General features: G+C 41.7%; 1 protein-coding gene across 4 annotated transcripts in view; it reads left to right on the forward strand.

The window, feature by feature from the left end:
• The first annotated feature begins 495 nt into the window (after window positions 1-495).
• Window positions 496-20868, forward strand: part of PDE1B (phosphodiesterase 1B) — a 321883-nt gene continuing 301510 nt past the window's right edge. For 2 of the 4 annotated variants that reach the window (XM_088469301.1, XM_088469300.1), the window contains exons 1-2: window positions 496-738; window positions 12203-12311. In XM_088469301.1, coding sequence (XP_088325427.1) covers window positions 681-738; window positions 12203-12311 — 167 coding nt within the window. In that variant the 5' untranslated portion in view covers window positions 496-680. Of the gene's footprint in view, window positions 739-11712; window positions 11758-11779; window positions 11853-12202; window positions 12312-20868 lie in introns of those variants that run through there. The other 2 variants (XM_088469303.1, XM_088469304.1) reach the window with 2 other exon arrangements.

The raw sequence follows: 20868 nt of genomic DNA on the forward strand, positions 1-20868 counted from the left end.
TTAGGTGGAAAAGGAGTATTATAGAGCACACTTAAGTCCCCACACAATGCATAGGGACTTGCAGTTGTGCTATAGATATGCAAATGTGCACTCGCTTAATAGCTCAATTAAAAACTACAGTATATACTTTTCTGAATGTGTTACAGTATTGGTACTACATTATACCAACTGATTAAAAAACACTGGCTGCAACTGAATATGGTGCTTTATAAAAAGCTTTTACTTAATAAGTATGATCTCATCAAAATAGCTTACAGTGTGTGGCTGTCGGAATGGGATGAATTGCTGGACATTAATACAGACCTGCGTTAGAAATGCCAATTTCTCTCAGCTTTGCCCCTTTCTTCTCTATCTGTTATCGCCTATTGTCTGTGACTCCCCTCCTCTCATCTCCCCGATCTGCTCCCCCTCCTCTCACTCCCCCCCACCACCTCTCTCCGGCGATGCTCGCTGCTCCCCGCTGCAGACAGAGACAGTGCCCGGCCGGATGAGCAGGTCACACGGCGAAAAGGCAGCAGCACCGGTGGCAGGAGGCAGCGCTCAGGCTGGGGCTTCCAAGCAGCAGACGGGCTCCTCCAGGTCACCAAGGAGCGCGGTGGTCACCGCTGTCTGACTGACAGCGCAACCAGGAGCTTCCCCCGGGACTTTCCCTCAGTGTGTGTGGAGGCACCGGTACGACCATGTCCCAGCCAGCGGCACGGCGGCTGCAGCGCGGAGCTCCCCTGATGCTCCATCCAGGTACCGGACCTGTTACACTGCGCACTCACATCTGTATGCACCGGCATGTGTCTGCAGGGAAGGTGGAATTATTAATTACCCTGCATCTGGCGGTAATGTGCGGTATGCATGGGCCACCTATCCTGTGCAGCACTCATAGAAGATTGGAGCAGATACTGTAATGTGAAAACAGTTGTTAGTTTAACTTCAAAGGGATAACAGTCAAGGAAATCCATATATGTATTGATTTGCTTTTTTACTTTTCAATCTATATTTATCTATCTATCTATCTATCTATCTATCTATCTATCTATCTATCTATCTATCTGTCTCTCTACACACACACAAATATATACTGTGCGTGTGTGTGTGTGTGTAAACAATTATCTTATCAGAGCTACTGTATATGTTAGCAGCGCTCTTGGATGCAGTGGTCACCTGGTTTTTGAATTCTTTCCATCAGTACCTATACAAAGTGGAAATTGGGTATTTAGTTATATATTGGGACAGTACTTTATATAAAATGTATGTAATGACACGAAGAGCATTTACTAACTTGTAGATCTTGTGTTCCGAACTGTAATCATTTTTCTTTTAATCTCCCACTAAGGAGTACAACACGATATTGATAAGTAAAGTTTCTTATATTAGCACTGCTAGGTGTCAGTAACAACATTCATGTCCCACACCAACATGTAACACCTACAGTTTCTATTGTTAATTTGGCATTGCTTCATTTAAAAGCTCCAACAATCTGTAAAAAGTGATGATTAGTAATGATACTAAACATGAAAGTGTCCGCACTATCCAGAGCTACCAATTCACCTGTTTCTTTGTGTAAGACACAATGCAAACAGATGCACGGTGCCAAATTATTTCTGTATAGGATTCTTGGAATACAGGGATTGTTCATCAGACACACTGATTATCTCTGGCGCTCTCCAAATAGAGCATTTTCTGCATTCATAAACAGCCCACAGGTGTACCTGCTGACCCTAATATACATGTCAACTCATAATATATACATAGAAAAATACAACGATTTATTGTAAAGGCTCTTAACAGCTATCCAATCTGTGATGTTAGCAAACACAACATGACCCCAGGTACAGCACACTAAAACAAGTTATTTGATGCTGTGTCTCTATAGCAGATTTCTATGTGTAGAATGTTTATTATGTTACCATAGTTTAGCATACTACAGACTGGCTGTATTTCTAAAATTAGATCCAGAAAGGAAAACAGTTTACAAGACAGATTTAATAGAGAGATCTATGTTGGGGCATAAACATTCCTGCTGTGTGCCAGGAATGTCTTTTCACCTAATGGACGTTTACAAATCTAAACCAAAGTCAAATAAATTTAACACAGACTTCGTCTAAATAAAATAATGTAGCCATCATTACTGTATAAAGCAATGTGACAAATTGCAGGTGCCACAAGGATATGTATCACACATTGACAGGGTTATCTCTACTTACATGTACAGATTATTAGTAACAATACTGTACATGTGTCATTTGTATGAATATTCCAGTTCATTTTGTATGTTCTACAGTTCACTCATTTAAAACTGGCATTGTCTTTTTATGCAAACTATAAGAAATTAGTATTATATATATATAACAGCTGTTATGCTATGAGCACCAAGAGGTTGAGGGTTACCAATCTTAGTATTGCCCCAAATTCAGTGCTGAAAGTGCAACCAATCCAGGCATATGCTGGATAAATAGCAAGTATCTGCAGTCTATATGCTGTTTCTCCAAATGAAACACTAGTGTTGCAATGTAGACGTGCAATGCAATCTCTCTGCTGTTGGCATCACCCTAAACCAACTGTCAATGCTTATTAATTGATGAATGCTTCAGGTTTTGAATTCGCCATAGGTACACAACACTGCGTTTGTAAACATGTTGGCTGTCCTAGAATCTGCAGCAAGCACACTACCAATGAAGCCGTCAGGTGTTGTTATTTGCAGCTGAACCTTTCTATCCTCTGCAACCAAGGATTCAACTTCTTGCAAAACTCTTTACAGAGCCCATTAGAAAAAATGTAGCCTGCATTTCCTCTGCATAAATAAGTAAAGCATGGGTTGTAAGGCTAGAGCCTTCCTTTCTCTATCCTAGAATCAAAAAGACTGGTGGTTACGGATAGTTAGCAACACCCTAGATTTGGGATTTACAAAATAATGAAGAAATCAAGAGACAGTCATTCAAGCCTTGGAACTCGCAGGATCTTTGATAGATCTACTGTAGGGAAGATGTCTATCTGTTCACATCAATAGACATGACTCCCAAAATGTAGGCAGCAGCAGTCATTTTTCAGGCGTATCAGCTACAGTATATGGCTGGAATTTGTACAGCTTTGCTCTATCTTTCTCTCTGTTTGTATAAGGAAACTATGTAACATCATTGTTCAGGTCCGAAAATAAATCAGATTCGTGTTCTAGAGAGTAGTTTAGCTTGTAATAATCCAGGGTACTCATTGGTAGTTCATGTCCTACGAGTTACTCAAAGCAGACAATATTTAATTGAATTTCAAACCAGTTAGAATAATTCACAGATGGACTAACATATTTTTAACGTTACTTTGCAGAAATGCAGTGAGCCTCATGCGTGAAACATACTCGACACACTCTGCAAAATACCTTGGTTTTACACTGGTGTGCCTGTATAGATTACCCAGCTCATATCAAGGTGTATGCCTAATCTCCACTCTTCTCTCACAATCTAGAAGATCACATACTGTAGGTGTATGGAGAGGCAAAAACATTTCCAGAGGTGCACTGAGTAGAAGCGTAAACCACATATCAAGGTCCAAACTCCCACCACTATAAAAGCACCTCTGCCAATAAACTAAACATTTTTGTTTTTCTCTTCAGTACTTCCTTTATCCTGTTTCCTTATTCTTATTCTCAGTGTGATGATTGCAGGTTATAGTTGACTCTGCTCTGCACCTCAACTGCTGTACTTGTCGTAAATTATATCCAGTGTGTCTATTGGTTGACTCATATACATGGGCAGGGCCTCCATCAGGGGGGAACAGCTGGGACTGGAGTAGTGGGCCCGGACATAGGGGTGCTGGCTGGGGAGACAGAAGTGGAGCTGGCTGGAGAGACAGAAGGTGGCTGGCTGGGAAGACAGAAGGAGGGTTGGCTGGGGAGACAGAAGGTGGCTGGCTGGGGAGACAGCAGATGGGCTGGCTGGGGAGACAGAAGGTGTCTGGCTAGGAAGACAGCAGGGGGCTGACTGGGGAGACAGAAGGAGGGCTGGCTGGGGAGACAGAAGGGGGGCTGGCTGGGGTGACAGATGGTGGTTGGCTGGAGGGACAAAAGGGGGACTGGCTGGGGAGATAGAAGGTGGCTGGCTAGGGAGACAGAAGGGGAATTGACTGGGGAGACAAAAGGTGGCTGGCTGGAGTAGATAGAAGGTGGCTGGCTGGGGAGACAGCAGGGGGCTGACTGAGACAGAAGGAGGGCTGGCTGGGGAGTCAGAAGGGGGTCTGACTGGGGTGACAGAAGGTGGCTGGCTGGAGGGACAGAAGGGGGACTGGCTGGGGAGATAGAAGGTGGCCCGGCTGGGGAGACAGAAGGGGAACTGACTGGGGAGACAGAAGAGTGGCTGGCTGGGGAGATAGAAGGTGCCTGGCTGGGGAGATAGAAGGGGGGCTGGCAGGGAAGACAAAAGGACTGGCTGGGTAGACAGAAGGAGGGCTGGATGGGGAGACAGAGGGGGGGCGGGCTGAGGAGACAGAAGGGGGCTGGCTGGGGAGACAGAAGGGGAACTGACTGGGGAGACAGAAGAGTGGCTGGTTGGGGTGATAAAAGGTGCCTGGCTGGGGAGACAGAAGGGGGTTGGCTGGGAGACAGAAGGGGAGGTGGCTGGGGAGGTTGCTGGTTGAGGAGACAGAAGGGGTGCTGGCTGGAACTGGAGAGGCACTGCAGGGCTGGAGTTGCAGAAACACAGGGGGGGCTGCCTATTTTGTCAACCCTGAGCCCCAATTTCTCATGGCAGCCCTGTACATGGGTATGTCCAGTAATCTCACTGCAACTCAAATGACTCCAGTCTCAGCTTTTTGACCAAAAACAGAATTTATCATTTACTACAGATACGGTAATATCTTTCCTGTAGCGGAGTGGGGAGGGAGCAACACTATACATTTTATTGGAGTGGAAAGTTAGGTTGGTAAATATGTGAAGATTACAATTTTGTATTTTATTGCCTGATGTTGATAGTTTGAACTTATTATGCTTACATTTTCTGCTTGCACATGTTCAGACCATCACTGGTCATATGGAAAATTCGGACTGCGCAGAGTAGAACTAGACCGCAGTCTGTGGTTGTAATATTCTGAACTGGCTGCTGTACCTAATTTCACACGCAGAAATAAGTTGTGACACAAAACGTTAAGTACCACTGTTAAAATGAGAACTATGATAAATGTATCCCTACCTCTCCTTCCTAAAACACTCTCACAAAATAATATATTATAAACACAAGCAATTAAGGATGGACCATTCAGATTCAACAGGAAATCTGTTTTCCACAGTCAGAAGAGAATAGCTAGTGCTGGAGACTGTCAGCATCATTATCGTATATTTACATCTGCTCTCAAGCACTCACAGTTGATACTGTTTTGACAATCGTTTATGTATGTCTGCACATCTACTCGCAATTTTGCGAATACCCCCATACTGTACTTAGCCTACGCTAGACCTACTGTATGTGGTTCCCCTCCTCATTAACAGAGGGAGAGGATCTTTTTCCTTAGAGTGCTCCCCATTGTGTGAATGGCTGACTTTCCAACCGTACCGATTTTGGCGCTATAATCAGTGACATATCTATGATCTACATGGGGTCCTTGGTCCCTCACCCATTTACTATACTTACCTCTCCGGAGACCCGCTCATGCACAGGTGACTCAAGCATAGTGCCAGAATCTCTTCACAACTGCGCTACGGGGAGAGGAGGGGTCCACATGGAGGCTGAACACAGACCCATCTACTCTTAGTCCATCATTGGGGACAGTCCCTTTTTCCGAGCACTGTCCTACCATTCCACTCCCAGACCACAATGGCCCACAGAGGGGAAAGGTTGGGAAGACTCTCTCCGTTGCTCTCTCTCTGGGAGTGAGTGTCTGGAGAGCAGCAGTGAATGGATGCTGTGTGCATGAGCGCATTATCCAACTTGTAGAGAGAGAGAGAGAGAGACTGGGGGTGGCCCAGCAGCTTGGGAAGTGCTGGACACGCCCCTAGAATGACGAAAACAGGTTTGTTATAAGCCCATGATGTGAGGCCATCCCTCTTTTTATGGTCACACCTTCATCGTGTGCACATTGTCCCGATCCCGTCCTCTCAAATGTTGGGATGTATGGAATGGTGGTATGACCTTTTTGGCTTTGAATTTTGCACTCGCTAAGTGCTGGCAACCTTTCATCTTGTCCTGTACTTTTAAGGGAGACTATTTAATGAAACAGTTTAGTGCCTTGCTCTTGCACTTCCAAGCCCGCTCCAAGCGATTTAATAAATATCTTCACTCACACATAGAGATATTGGTACATTGGTATGTAATAATGCAGTCCTTATTTACCCTTACGCTTATGTTTAGTTTACACAGATAGAAATTTGGACTGTGATGTGACATTTAGGGCAGTATTCAATAGAAGCGCCCCCCTACACGCCCGACAAGAGCTATTCAATTGTTGCTCCTGTGGGGCACGATCATCTGCCGGCGCACCATTTCAGCTCTCAGCTCCAAGGGGGTGCGAGCTGAAATGGGCAAAAAGTGACCTGTTTGTGCGCCCAAACGGCATTTTTCGCGATCACGCCCAGCACTTTGGTCGGAGGTAGCTGTTTTACGCTGCTAAACCTGACCACTATGGGCGCGTGAAAATGAGCATCAATTGAATAGCGCCCTGCGATCTCCTGTCACTTTAGACGGGAGATGGGGCACACTTAAAGAATTGAATACCGCCCGTCCTTACTGTCTTGCTAGTGTGTCTCTTCTCCACACACCTAGGTTGTGGGAACATCTCGCAAGAGCTGGTGAAGGTGTGAACCTAGAAGAGCACTGTGCAAAGTGCAAACAATGTAGGAGCATCAGTGCGTAAACTGGTTTGTAAATCGCATCAAGTTCTTTTTTTGTAAATGATCTCTAAAGCCTGCATATGCACTTGATATGATAAACCTGTAGGATAAAAATGGTAAATAGACTAGCAAGGGTATCCGGTCATTAGGTCTACAGTAAAAAGGTAGACAATGTTTAGGTAGACAATACAAGTTAGACAGGCAATAGGTCGACAGGGTCTGAAGGTCGACACACTAAAGGTCGACTTGTAAGAAGGTTGACAGGGACAGAAGGTCGACAGACAAATGGTCGAAACCAGAAATGGTCGACACATTTTTTTTTTGTTAGGGTTTGGCACTTACCTGAGGGCTAGGGTTAGGCACATACTTTGACGGTTACGGTTAGGCACTTACCCCGATGGTTAGGGTTAGGCACCAGGAGGGAGGGTTAGGGTTGGGCACTTACCGGAGGGTTAGGCACTAGAAGGGACGGTTAGGGTCAGGCACCTACCCCGATGGTTAGGTTTAGGCACCAAGAGGGAGGGTTAGGGTTAGGCACCAAGGAGAGTGTTAAGGTTAGGGTGAAGACTAGGGCTAGAAAAAAAAGTGTCGACCATTTCTATGTCGACAGTTTGTCTGTCGACCTAATGACCTTGTTGACCTTCTGTCCCTGTTGACCTTCTTACTAGTCGACCTTTAGTGTGTCGACCTTCAGACCCTGTCGACATATTGCCTGTCTACTTGTATTGTCTACCCAAACATTGTTTACCTTTTTATTGTAGACCTAATGATCCACACCCACTAGCAAATTAGGATAAAAGCTGTAGGCCAAAAATGGTAAATAGACAATCAAGGTATAAAATAAAAAACACATTTGTATTAGAAACCTGATACATAACAGAGTGGCTGCTTTTTTCTTTATTGTGTCTAATACCGTTACCTTTGGGCTTTCTACAGAATGGTACATTGACTTGGTTTGATGATGAGGTTAGGTGACTGACAGTACAGTATAGTGAAGGACAATGGAAAACTGAAATATTCAGTACATAGCATTTCCTATTGTGTATCCAGAAACATAGAATGGATCAAGCATCCCATGACATCCCCCTCCCTGCCAATTACTGAACTGTGTCGGGGGTTGAGGGTGGCGTGGCCAGCATGAAAAAACAGCAACAGTGGCAATGTTGCATTGGTTCATGGAGGATCCACTGAGGATAGGGAATGGGATGGCCCACAAAACAGTATGTGTCCCCCTACTGAATGTTTGTGTTAAGCCATGAGAAGGATCATGGTCAGCCCAAGTACTGTAGGACACAGAAGTTCATAGAGAGGACAGCATTTAGCCAGTAGTGCATGGCTGTCAAACTTTATCCTGCAGGCAAAAACACAGGACTTGCCCATTGTGCATGAGTAGTGGCCTATCTCTTAAGCCAGTGGTTCCCAAACTTTTTTGAACCACGGCCCCCTAATGCATCAGAATTGTTTTCACGGCACCCCTAAGCCAAAAGTTTGTTATTGAGAAATTCAGAAATCAAAAAGGAAGTGAAGTAGTACAGTGAAATAAATTGTGCTTACCTGTTATCCTTAGGTTTGGTTATATAGTGGTAGACAGGTTTGTGCTTCTTTTTGTGCACATATTTAAATTACATTGACCATAAAGAATTTGATTTGGTGCTGGACCACCAACCTGAGGCCCCCCTGCAAGTGTCCCGAGGCACCCCAGGGTGCCGCGGCGCAGAGTTTGGGAACCATTTTCTTAAGCAGAACCATAACTAGACATTTTGGTACCCTGTGCCAGAAAGAGCATTGGTGCCCCCCCCCCCCCATATTGTAAACAGAGACAAGATATCCAGTTCAAAGATATAGGATCTACTTATCATAAAAAGAACCTTTGTGATGATAATATGCAACATTTTTTATTGGCAATTATTACAGTGATAAAAAAAACTATTGCCACAACTATCAAGTAAATATCTATAGGCATGCATATATAGGGTCCAGGGTGTGCTCAGGAACTCCCTAATGTCAGTCATCCGCAGGGCCGGCGCTAGGTGTCTCGGCACCCAGCGCTGTCCCGTGCTCCCCCTCTGTCCCTTCCCTCATTTCGCCCTCCACCTGAGTATAAAATAATAACGGCAGCAGGTGGGTGGAGGGCGGGGATCTTCTGTAGCTGGACACGGAGCATGCCTGGAGCTGGCCCAGGTCATCCGAGTCAGTGAGTCAAATTAATGCAGTGAGTTGTACATGAACTATATAAAATACACTGTCCAGTTCTATTTGGTATAATATGAATTGGCACCGCTAGTGTGTGTCTTAATAAGGTCATAGGTAAGTGAGGCGATGGAGCTTGGAGCTAGTGGGATTGATGGAGTAGATGATGATGCGGTGATTAGGTGAGACACGCTATAGGGAAGATTGGGGAGAAATAATGATGAAAGGGGAGATTGGTGACATGGAGATAGTATTAGACACAACCCTCGGAGCATACAGAGTATACATGTCTAAATTTCCTTGGTTGCACACCAATGAAAATATCCCTGGTGCAGCTCAGCAATACTCAGCAGCACCAAAAAAGGTGTTATCTTACCATGCTTGCCAGGCCAGACTTTGAGCCAGCTTTCTAGGTTTTGGCTTTCATTTCTACTAAATTGGAATAAAATAATAATAATAATAATAATAATAATAATAATAATAATAATAATAATAATAATAAAAGTCTAAAAATAGATCAAATTAAATAAAATAAAGTTACAATATGTAATACTTTTATTCATTAAAAAAAATTTTTAAGAGATTAATTGATTTTAATCAGAATAGCTACAGTATTTTAGCGGTACATGTGGCACCATAATTCACATTCAATTCACATGGAGAAGCCTACATGACAAAAGTCGCTGAATTTTACTGCCGTCAGGAGTTTGCAGGTACTGTAGGGCAAATATCATATGAAAATAAATAAATATATAAGAAATGATGCTTAACTGCCAGGTTCCTACATGTCACTTTCCCATCAGTGGCCTCCAGGCCTCTAACTACTTAAGCAGAAGAGCAGGAAGGTAAGGTGTAAAGAGGGCAGAAGTGAAAGAAGAAAGGGGTGGCTTTGGGGGCAGGGAAAGAGGAACAGTGGGTGCTGTGGGTAACTGGAAGAATTAGGCGGGGATATAGGTAAGATGAAAACAGAAGGACACACAAACAATAAAATTGTAGAAATGTAAAATCCGCAACACTCCTCTAATTGAAGGTGACCGGTGTAGTTTGCTGTCTTTTGAGATGTAAAGGGAATCTGGGAGCCATTCAAAGTGGATTTTAAAAGTAGAATTATCTTATGGGCGTAGATGTACCAGTAAAATTCATAAACAGCACAGCACTGGAATATATTTTTTCTGATAGATAAATTGACCTCAGACTTTTATAGCCATTATGGCCAATCACTACGTTTGCAGAAAATAAATCCTGGAGGCACCCCCGGTCCTCTTCGAGGGCCCGCCCATGCTACACCCCAGTGTGTATCTTCAAAGACAGTTATCTGTCTTTAGACAACTGTTGCAGAAAGGCTAGGGATAAAGAGACATATATGGCATATACTATATGGAAGATTCACTCCTTTAGTGGGTTTGTAAAACTAGCACAGTTACAAGACATAGCAAGGCCCAAGCTATGAGTATTGAAAACAACGCTCTTTCAACGCAAAGACAAATCCTAATCGTGGAAAAGTAAAAAAAAAAAAAAAAAACTTAAAACATGTCTTAGTTTTTAACAGAACATTTAAAGTGTGCTCTCTTCAGAGCTTCCATAGGAGTCCATTACTGTATATAGTACAAAGTTTTAGGGGGATAATTAATAAAGTTTGGAGAGAGATAAAATTGGAGATAAATAGTACCAACCAATCAGCTTCTAACTGTCATTTTTCAAACACAGCCTATAAAGTGACAGTTAGGAGCTGATTGGTAGGTGCTATTTAGCTCCAATTTTATCTCTCTCCAAGCTTTATTAAATCTCCCGCTTAATATGTAAAGGAGTTGTAAACACTAAATAGACAGATACTATTGTATTACAGAACTGCCAATTCACATTTGTCATTTAACCACTTTGTTCACGTATGTCTAAAGAGGCAGATGTTCCTCCCATATCCATACTGATACTTATCACCTAAATATTGCGTGCCAGGGATCAGAGCAGAATGAAAATGCAGTATATATAACATGGCCTGCTCCTAAATGGCTGAACATGTGTTTGCAGGCTGTTGCTTAGCAACCTATTGGAAGACACATTTCTATCTGCAATTTGAGGACATATATATATATGTATATATTATACTGAATGTGTGTGTATGTATGTGTATATAGATCTATATATATATGTATATAGTGTAGCTCCAGCCTCCAGGTTATTTACTTATTTCTGTAAGTGTGCATGCTATGCTTCATGAGTTCTCAGTAAAGCCACAGCGGTGCCTTTTTTTTATTTCCCACTATAAGTTATTTCATGGACTGCTTACACATGTTGTTATATGTTAAGAAGTCTTGACATAATCATTTTGGTTATTATCAATATTATACAACACATTCTGTCCCTTGCAGAGTTGTATGCCCTTGGTGCATTGCAGGTTTATGGTGACCATTTTCTAATCTGTTGTTTATGTCATATTGTCATGACAGCCACATGTGGCATCTCTGGAGGGCAGGACTCTCATTACAGGTCACATATAAAGCGTTATGGGGAGGTGGGAATAGTATGTTCAGACTCCGATAACCTGTTAGAGTAACTGGGGGAGGTTCTCCTGTGGATTAGAGGTATAACATACTCAATCTCGTTCACTTACACGCGTTCAGATCCCACTGCAGAAGGGGCAGGCGTCCTGCTTCATGCCATTGCTGCTGCTATTAGTCCCCCTCCCTGCTGCCCACATTTATCCATCACAGCGCAAGGAGAATGGACTGATTTCCCTGAAGGACACAAGGGAGACCACAGAATATGTGAGAGAAAATCATTTGCATGAACCCCTTCCTTGCTGGCAGAGCTCTAACAGCAGTCCCGATAGTTAAAGGTTGATCCTGCTATCTATGTTATGGTATGTTTCAGAGCCTGTGAATTTGGTACTGTTTTGTGCATCACTGTTTATCACTGGGATGCTTATAGGCTCTATGCACCATCCCTAATGCATTCTGTTGCCTCTTGCCCTTGGTCAATGCATTGGTCAGATGTGTTTAATATAAGCTAAGTGATGTAGCAGCCTCTATTGAACAGATACGGTACGCAAACGATTACAGATATAATCGATCACCCCATCCTGTAGCTGAAGAGGTTGTCAAATGGAGAATTGTTTAACACTATAGTTCCCAGTGAAGTTTCCACCAGACGGTAGGATGTCAAACACATGCTTATAATAATGTCACTGACATATTTTCTGCTTTTGTGTAGGAATGATGGAGTCGCCCAGCGTCGACAAAGATCTGCTGGAGGCATGCACCTCTCCATTCGAGCTGAGGTCGGCCCCTAGCAAGAAGATGTGGGTCAAACTACGAGCTCTGTGAGTAACTAGCATGCGAAGGGTTAAGGGACTTCCCCTCCCAACATGCGCAGCCCACCCTTAGGAATCCCATCTTTGCCGATAAACTGGGTTTTTCACCTCGCCTGCAAAACAAAACCATTCTGAATAAACCATCACATAACAAAAATGATTTAACGAGACACATACGAGGGTGTACTCACCCGTGATGTTACAGCAGTGTGCTGCATTGAGCAGAATTATTTTTCCATGCATTTGAAAGATAAGTGGAAACAGCAATGGCAGGGCACAAATGCTAACATTACCATGGCAACCTCCAGTATAAGATTCCCATTAACACCTTAAGCAAAATTTGTACCTCTCTTTAGTAGATAAGATTTAGACATTTCTTCATTTGCTCTATGTGCATCCTATGTCAAATGCTGTTATAAACTATATATGTAATTGCTAAGCATTTGCAAATTTGTAGCATTGTTATGCTAATTCATATAGATAATTGATTGATAAGATACTCATTCATTTAGAGAACACATCTTAACCAAGAATTATCTTGCATTAAATACTGAAATGAATGTGTTAAATACTATTCACTTGTGCGACATGCAGAAGCCAACATCAATGTAGAATAAACAAGCGCAAAATGATTTAAGTTTTATTTGTTTTTTCTATATTATACGTAGTTATGACTGTTAACGTTCTGTAAAATATGCCATAATATATTGTGAAGATAATCCTGCTGATGTGTTTTATTTTTTAATAAAATATTGTATCATCTTATATGTTTGATCACCCGTAGGTACAGGCCACAAACTAAAAAGTAAAAGGTAGCAAATCATCCTTGTTGAAAATGAAAAAAATACTCACACAAGCCTGACTTCATAGTGTAGAAGATTCAACCTGTGGTTTAATTACTAATAAAGTTCCAAAGAACGAAATGGGCAATGACCTATCAAAAAACATGCTTCATTTTACACTTAATACTATTGCCATATTGAATATTCGAAAGGCCACCACTTCGTAAATATACCCCTTAATGTTATAAAAAAAACTAAAGCCCCAAATGACCTCCGCAAAACTGCATCCATAATTCCAAAATGCCCCTAAGACCTTCTTACTAAAGCTTCCCAGTGTCACTACAATTTCTTCACATGCCGGCAAACCCCCACTTGCCACAAAATTCTCTACATGCCCTCAGATACCAAATGTATTCCAAAACTCCAGACATGCCCATTGCAAGTTTCTATACTTGATTACACAGGTAGTGGGTCTTGTTTTGCTTGCATTGCGCTTACATTTGGCACCATACAGTATACACTCATTACTACTACCTGCAGGGATATCGGCAGTTTTTCCTTTAATTTAATTATACAGGTTCTGTGCCTGAGTGGACTCATTTAGTTTTTAAACCGTTTTAATGAGTTCCAGGGTCTTACTTGTTCCTAGTAAAAACAAGTTCCATCTTAATTTAACAGATATTTAATTGTCTGTAACAAAAATCTTAGATTTCAGCAACCAAATAAATATACCTAGGAAGATGCTATGTAATGCTTTGTCTATCCATACTCAGCTTAGCAATAAAACAGCTTATACGTAGTTCTAGTCAAGCCCAGATTTCACACTAGACTTGCAGGTGTGTGCATAGGGGCCACTGATGCTCAAATACAACTTTTCTCTGCAAAATAAATATGTAAATCTATTTTTTTAGCAGCACAGAAAATTGGGCACACCACTTGCTCCAAAACGCTCCAGTATTTCAAGCCCCCCATACCATTCACACCTCCCACTTTCCATAAAATACCCACATTCCATTCTGTGCTCTACTTGTCACATGCCCTCAGATACCATGTGTGCCAACACTCCCTTCAGTCTTCTCTGCATGTTATTCAATCCCCAATTTACCCCTGCATGACACTCAGTCTACTCAGATCCCATTATGCCCATAGGATCCCATTAACAAGGACTACCAACGATCACCCACTGCTAATTTAGTAATTTAACTAATTAGACGTTAAATAAATGATTTAAAATTAAATTAATTTATATAGCCTTAAAATTGCTTACCTTGAGTCCAATACCTGCAGAAGAAGGAGGGGGACCGCATGGGGCAGCCGCATAACATTCCTGAGTTGTGCAGAGAACCCAGGTGATGTGGAAGCCAGCTGCTCCCATCACTTCCAGTATTATACTCTGCTTTATGATTTAAGAGAATAAGTCAGAGCAGGAACATACAGCTGGGGCCCGCAGGTGAGGTCTCGCTAAGCCGGCTGTTGTCTGTCACTGGTCTAGTGCAAGTAAGACAATGGGGGTCATTTATAAACTCAAAAATAACTTGAAGGTGCAGCACATTCCTTTTTTTGTGCAAATGCGTCTGTTTGGCTTCTGTGCACACAAAAAGATGTACTCCACCATTCCAATTTGATATTCATTCATACATACATTTGTACATTTTGCAGGCTAGCAATCAAACTATGATGCCCATGTCAGCAAACCTTCATTTAATTACTACCTACTCTCACATCAAGATTACACATTTAATTACAGTACAAATTATTATATTTTTATTTTTTAGTTTTAAGCACATTTATGTGCACATACTCAGTCGGATGCACCTGAAGATGGGTACAATTGCACATCAGAAGTATATATGTCTTTTTTACGTAAGGAGAAGCAAGTGTAAATACTCAGGCGTACGGCAACAAAGAGAAAGGGAAGGGATAGTGTAGATACAGTATATAGCTTGAGAGTGTTGGTACTAAATGATATAACCTATTTGTACACAATCTAATAATCTAATGAAGTGTCGTATACATAAGAGAGAACGGCGTTATTAACAAATACAAAAAATTGTATTTACCATATAAAGTGTAATTGAATACAAACATCTGAGGTATGTAATTTCTTTCCTGCTGCAGTCCAAATGGATATGTCAATTAAGTAATGTAAATAGTAACTTATAGATCTATAAGGTTCCATACCCACTACGGCCCTACCTGTGTGGAGTTTGTGTATTCTCCCTGTGCTTGCGTGGGTTTCCTCCGGGTGCTCCGGTTACCTCCCACACTCCAAAAATATACTGGTAGGTTAATTGGGTCCCAACAAAATTACCCCTAGTGTGTATGTGCGTGAGCATGTGATAGGGAATATAGAGTATAAGCTCCACTGGGGCAGGGACAGATGTGAATGGCCAAATATTCTCTGTAAAGCACTGTGGAATATGTGTGCGCTATATAAATAACTGGTAATAATAATAATAATAAATAATAATAATTCATGTTATATATCAGGTATAGAAATGATTTATGTACTATCATAGTGAATCATTGCACTAGTCTTACATCCTGAGATGACTATAAGCTTCTTCAAAAACTAAATGATATATTACGGGCATATCACGGTCTCCAGGGTTGGACTGACCCATAGGGCTACAGGGGAAATCCCCGGTGGTCCACACTGCCTTTGGACCCCACGCCCTCCTATAATTTCAAGTTCCAGTACAAACGTTAATACTCTTATATAGGGTTAATTACATGGTCTCTAATGGCTGGCCAAGCCTATGTGATGCTTGATCACACCCCTTGTGGTAACTGGCCACACCCCTTAAGCATGGACCTCTGCCACTGCATTCCCCTCTGGTGGGTCCTACATGACCCAATCTGACACTAACAGTCCCCATAAAACAAACCATATTTAAAGGGACCACGTGAGAGATCATTGATCTCTCTCCGATGACCCTGTTCATAGGTTGCATGAAGCGATGATAGCCGCTGACAAGGGGTTCTTACCACTTGATAATAGACCCTAAATTGTCATCTGGCCATCCCATCCTAGTAAGGTCATTCCTCTTCTTCAATTTAAACTCATAATAGTTTATTGTTCTCATTTGCTATTTTTTTCTTTGCTGGTAAAAAAAATAGATTGATATATTAATTTAGAAAATAAAAGTTGTCTTTCAGTATCCATGGCTCTAGGCACACACCCGCTGAGCCTAGTAGGAAATCTGGGCTTGTCTAAAACTATAAGCTGTTTTTATTGCTAAGCTAAGTATGAATAAAACATAGCAGTAGAGAGCTTCATCGTAGGGATATTCTTTAGTTCACTGAGATCTTGGATATTTGGTAAAGACAATGAAATAACTGCTAATTGAAGATGGCACTCATTTTTCACTAGGAGCAAGTAAGACCGCAGGAACATTAAACCAGCCTAGAAACAAAATGGCTGCACTTAGGCACAGAACCTGTACAATTAAACTAAAGGAACATTTTGCTATCTTTGCTGATAACAGTGAGGGTATACTGTACATGGCCAATTCTGAGGACAATGCAAGATAAACACAACCTTCTACTCCTATATATACCTGTGGGCTCAGCTATCAAGTATGAACATTTTTAAAAACACATGTATCTTGCAATGTGCATGACTGGGACTCAATACTGCTGCAGTGCTCTAGTGGTGAATAGTTATGATCATGAAGCTGTTTGTTTCTTTATACATTACTTAGCATTGACAATTTACTTTTCTATTTGTGCATAAGTGTGCTTTTATTACTGAGTAAACAAGAATATAACTTTTGTCAATAGCTTCTACATTGCACAGTTAAACAGTTAAGTATGAATGGAGATTGCAACCAAACTGAGCCATCATGCCTGTATTAATACAATATTAAAATGATATCCATAGAGGAGTCAGCAAAACTGTCTATTGCAATTCACTCCTAATTCATCCACAGAACAGATAAAAAGCAAATCCTCTATTACTGCTCTGAGAAATGTATTGCAAGGCCTAGCAATTGATGGATTAAAATAGAACCAATTACATTTACAGCAGCACCACAATTGTTCTGTGACTTCAATATCACAGACCTATCTTTCTGATTATACATGTTCTCTCCATAAATGTTTGTTTTTTTCCTCCTTATGTCAGTATAAATAGTGAAAGTGTACCCATTGCTTATGCATAGTATAGGCAGCGATTTTGTAATTCATGACGATGGAACCTAAAAAGTCACATTATGGGTTAAATGTAATAGCCCGCAAGTTGTAGGCAGATGCAAGATTTCATGGATTTTGTTTCAAGATGTAAAGCAGCAATAATTTAAAAAGCAAAAACAACCTGATTTTGTATTTTAAGGCTAAATCGCCGGAATCCTGTGGCTATATGTAATTTGCTGACTATTACATTTACCCCTATGGGGGAGATAAAATGGAGAGAGATAAAGTACCAACCAACCAGTATCTGTCACTTTACAGGCTGTGGGGACTATGTACTAAGACTTCTAGAGAGATAAAGTGGACGGAGATAAAGTACCAACCAATCAGCCCCTAACTGTCACTTTACAGGCTGTGTTTTAAAAATGACAGTAGCTGATTGGTTAGTACTTTATCTCCATCCACTTAATCTCTCTCCAAGGCTTAGTACATAGACCCCTTTATCTCTCTCCAGTGCTTAGTACTTAGGGCTCTACTTACTACAATCCGCATTGGTAATGCAGATTGTAGTGTGATATTACCGACTGAATCCATATTGCGAATTCAGGCAATATCACAGGGATTTACTACAAATCCCTTGCAGGGACAGAGCTCTGTCCCTGCGAATCCCCTCCGCACACTAGTCACTGCTAAGCCCCTCCCCCATCGCCAAGCCCCCCCCCCCGCAACCCCCCCTCTCCCTTAATTACACTTACTTGCATGATCCGGGCTCTGGTGATGTCCTCCATGTCCTCCGGTCAGCTGACATCCCATACTGCACTGGGACCCTGTCAGGTGACGACCGGGCCGCAGTGCAGCATGGGAGACCAGCTGACCGGAGAGAGGACATCACCGGAGCCCCAAACTCCGGTCCCTGGACTCTGGTGAGTTTGGTTTTTTGAACTTTTTTTTTTACTCTTTTTTGCAGGGAATCAGCATGTGGTCTGTTTAGACCACAAAGCTGATCACTGGGGCCGGCACCAGGCTCTGCTCTCCCCGTCAGAGCGGAGCAGGAGTCCGGTAACCGGTATTTTTTCACAATTTATTTTTAGTAACTTTGGCCAGATCACATTTCCCATTACAATTATGGGAAATGCGATCTGCTTACTAAAAATAAGTGATACTTAGGAGTTAGAGTACAAATTCTACTCCAATTGCCCTTTAGTAACTTTTAGTGTAACTAAAATAATGCGAAAAGGGTGTGAAAACACCCTTTTTCACTTTATTTTAGTAAAAATAATGTTAATAAATAGAGCCCTTAGACCCTTTTATCTCTCTCAACTTTATCTCTCTCCAAGCTTTGATAAATCTCCCCCAGAGAGTTACTAAATGAATTATATTTACTGATGAAATCAGCATGTGATTATTGTAATAGGGGAAATAGAGTATGTTTGCCTAGTGTGTAGCAGAAATGTGAATGGATCATGCATGTATTTACATATTATGGGGCGTGTTGATAATTGGCCAGAAGATGACCACTCACAGTCTGTGATCCGTCACTGGCACGAGTGGCCAGACATTGTAAAAGTGGAAACATACATGTGTGACAAATTTGGAAACTGATAGGGATTGTGTCTGGTATAAAAAAAAAATAAGATGTCATTTGGTGCAGTACTACCATTTTGGGTCCTATGCCACCATAATATGTTACATAGGTCAACTTAATTTGTACATTAATTTAAAATGTTTATATCAAAATTATAAATGATATACTCTATGATGGTGGTGGAGTGAGGTGTGTGTTTTATGTTCTGATAATTCTCATCCAAGTGATAATGAAAATGGCATTGTTCAATCCACAACATGTTGTCTCAATGTGATAATAGAGCATTTATTTTATTTTAATACCACTTTTCACTTATATCGCAAATATCTCAGCAATAAGATATGATGTATCACCAGATCTGATAGCTACGCCTTCTGTGACTTGGTAAATTTCGCAATTTGGCAGCTCCCATACTGCTGCTTTTGTGAATGAAAATGGAGGGACCGCCGTAGATACTTACATTGTTTGCGGGAATCCTCCGACAATGGCTGCTTTCTGGGAACTGGGGACATTACAAATTTGCATATTTTATAATTTTATGCTAAACAAATAGGAAACTTCAGCATGAGCTTCTTAATGTTGAAAAAGAATATAAACTACACAGGGTGGTTCCCTGGGGTATATGTAATAGGGTGCCATTACTGGGAGCCGCCGTGATTTTGATGATAAATCCTGTAGATTTAAGGTTGCAATAATTTAATGGGCAAAACCAACTTTGTTTAGTCTTTTAAATTATTGCTGCTTTAAACTTACAGGCTTAGTCCCCGATATCACACCGGTTCCCTATTACATATGCCTCATAGTCTTTTAAACTTATTGTACTAGATAAAAAGTTTATGTGAATGGACAGCGAACACGGGATTACAGAGAGAGATGATAGAACGTGGAAAATAGAACATGTTCTACTATCCTGTGTTCCTGTTCTGTACCCTTTACTGTATAGCTCCTGTGTGCTCTCCACATGGATCAGTACAAATCTCTACTCTATATTACCGTCAGAAACTGGAGAGGAGAGGAAATGGATTTAATGGGACTGATTTGGTGGTGGACGGAGACATGGCCGCGGCCACTCTTGGTCACCTGTCTGTGACTTTATGCAAAAGCTGCTTCAAAGCCAGTGGCGGATTTTACAAGGCTGCAGCCCCCCCAGTAAAATCCACCACCTCAGTGTAGTCAGTGCAGTCTGTGACTGCACTGGCTACACTGTGACTGGCAGTGGCTTCCCATTGGATGCGCTACCTACCAGTCACATAAACAACAGGCAGTCTCAGGGGGAGGTGTCTCCTCCCCCTGGGACTGCCAGTCCGGGCTGCTATTAGCAGAGAGCAGCTTCCAGCGTGTGACTCTAAAGGTGCCCACACACATACCGATGTCCTCACGATACGATTTTATGGCCAATTTCCTCATGAACTTTCACGGGAGCTCCCTTGCCGTCGTGATCACGATTTGGAGTTAAAAATGTCCAATCTGACTAAAGATCTATCTTGCAGCCAATGCATTGTATCCCAGATTTGCTAATCTGCCCTACAGCACGGCAGATCAGAGGATGCGATGTACGACGAGCATCGTGCTCGTGAGTATAAACTCACGATTTGTACTTTTTTTACTCGATTCGTCGTCACAATTCGTCGAAATCGGACAAATCGTGTAAAATGTCGCTATGTGTGTGGGCACCTTAAATCAGGCTCAATGTGTGCAGGGAAGAAATGTAACAAAATGGTTATGATTATTAATATATTTATATGAATATACAATATGATTATGACACCTGTAAATGTGGTAATTGCATGTATGTAGATCACCATTGTCAGTTTTTCTGGAGAAAGCTCCCATCCATTGTACTGTCTATAATAGCATCTGTGCGTTAGGCATTGATTAATTTTTGTCTAAAGCTTTATCTCAATTGCCAAATTGATTCATCAAGGTTCAGTTCACTTAAGTTTCAGTTCGCACAGCGAGATGTGTTACTAGGTACTGTACATGCTCCAATCAGAGTAGACCTAATAATGCTGATACATAGCATTCGATAAAGTAGATCAGATGGAGACCTATTAGTACAGGAAGCTTA

Source organism: Taudactylus pleione, unplaced genomic scaffold, assembly GCF_031769625.1.
Source record: "Taudactylus pleione unplaced genomic scaffold, aTauple2 ptg000089l, whole genome shotgun sequence".
Taxonomy (NCBI): Eukaryota; Metazoa; Chordata; class Amphibia; order Anura; family Myobatrachidae; genus Taudactylus; species Taudactylus pleione.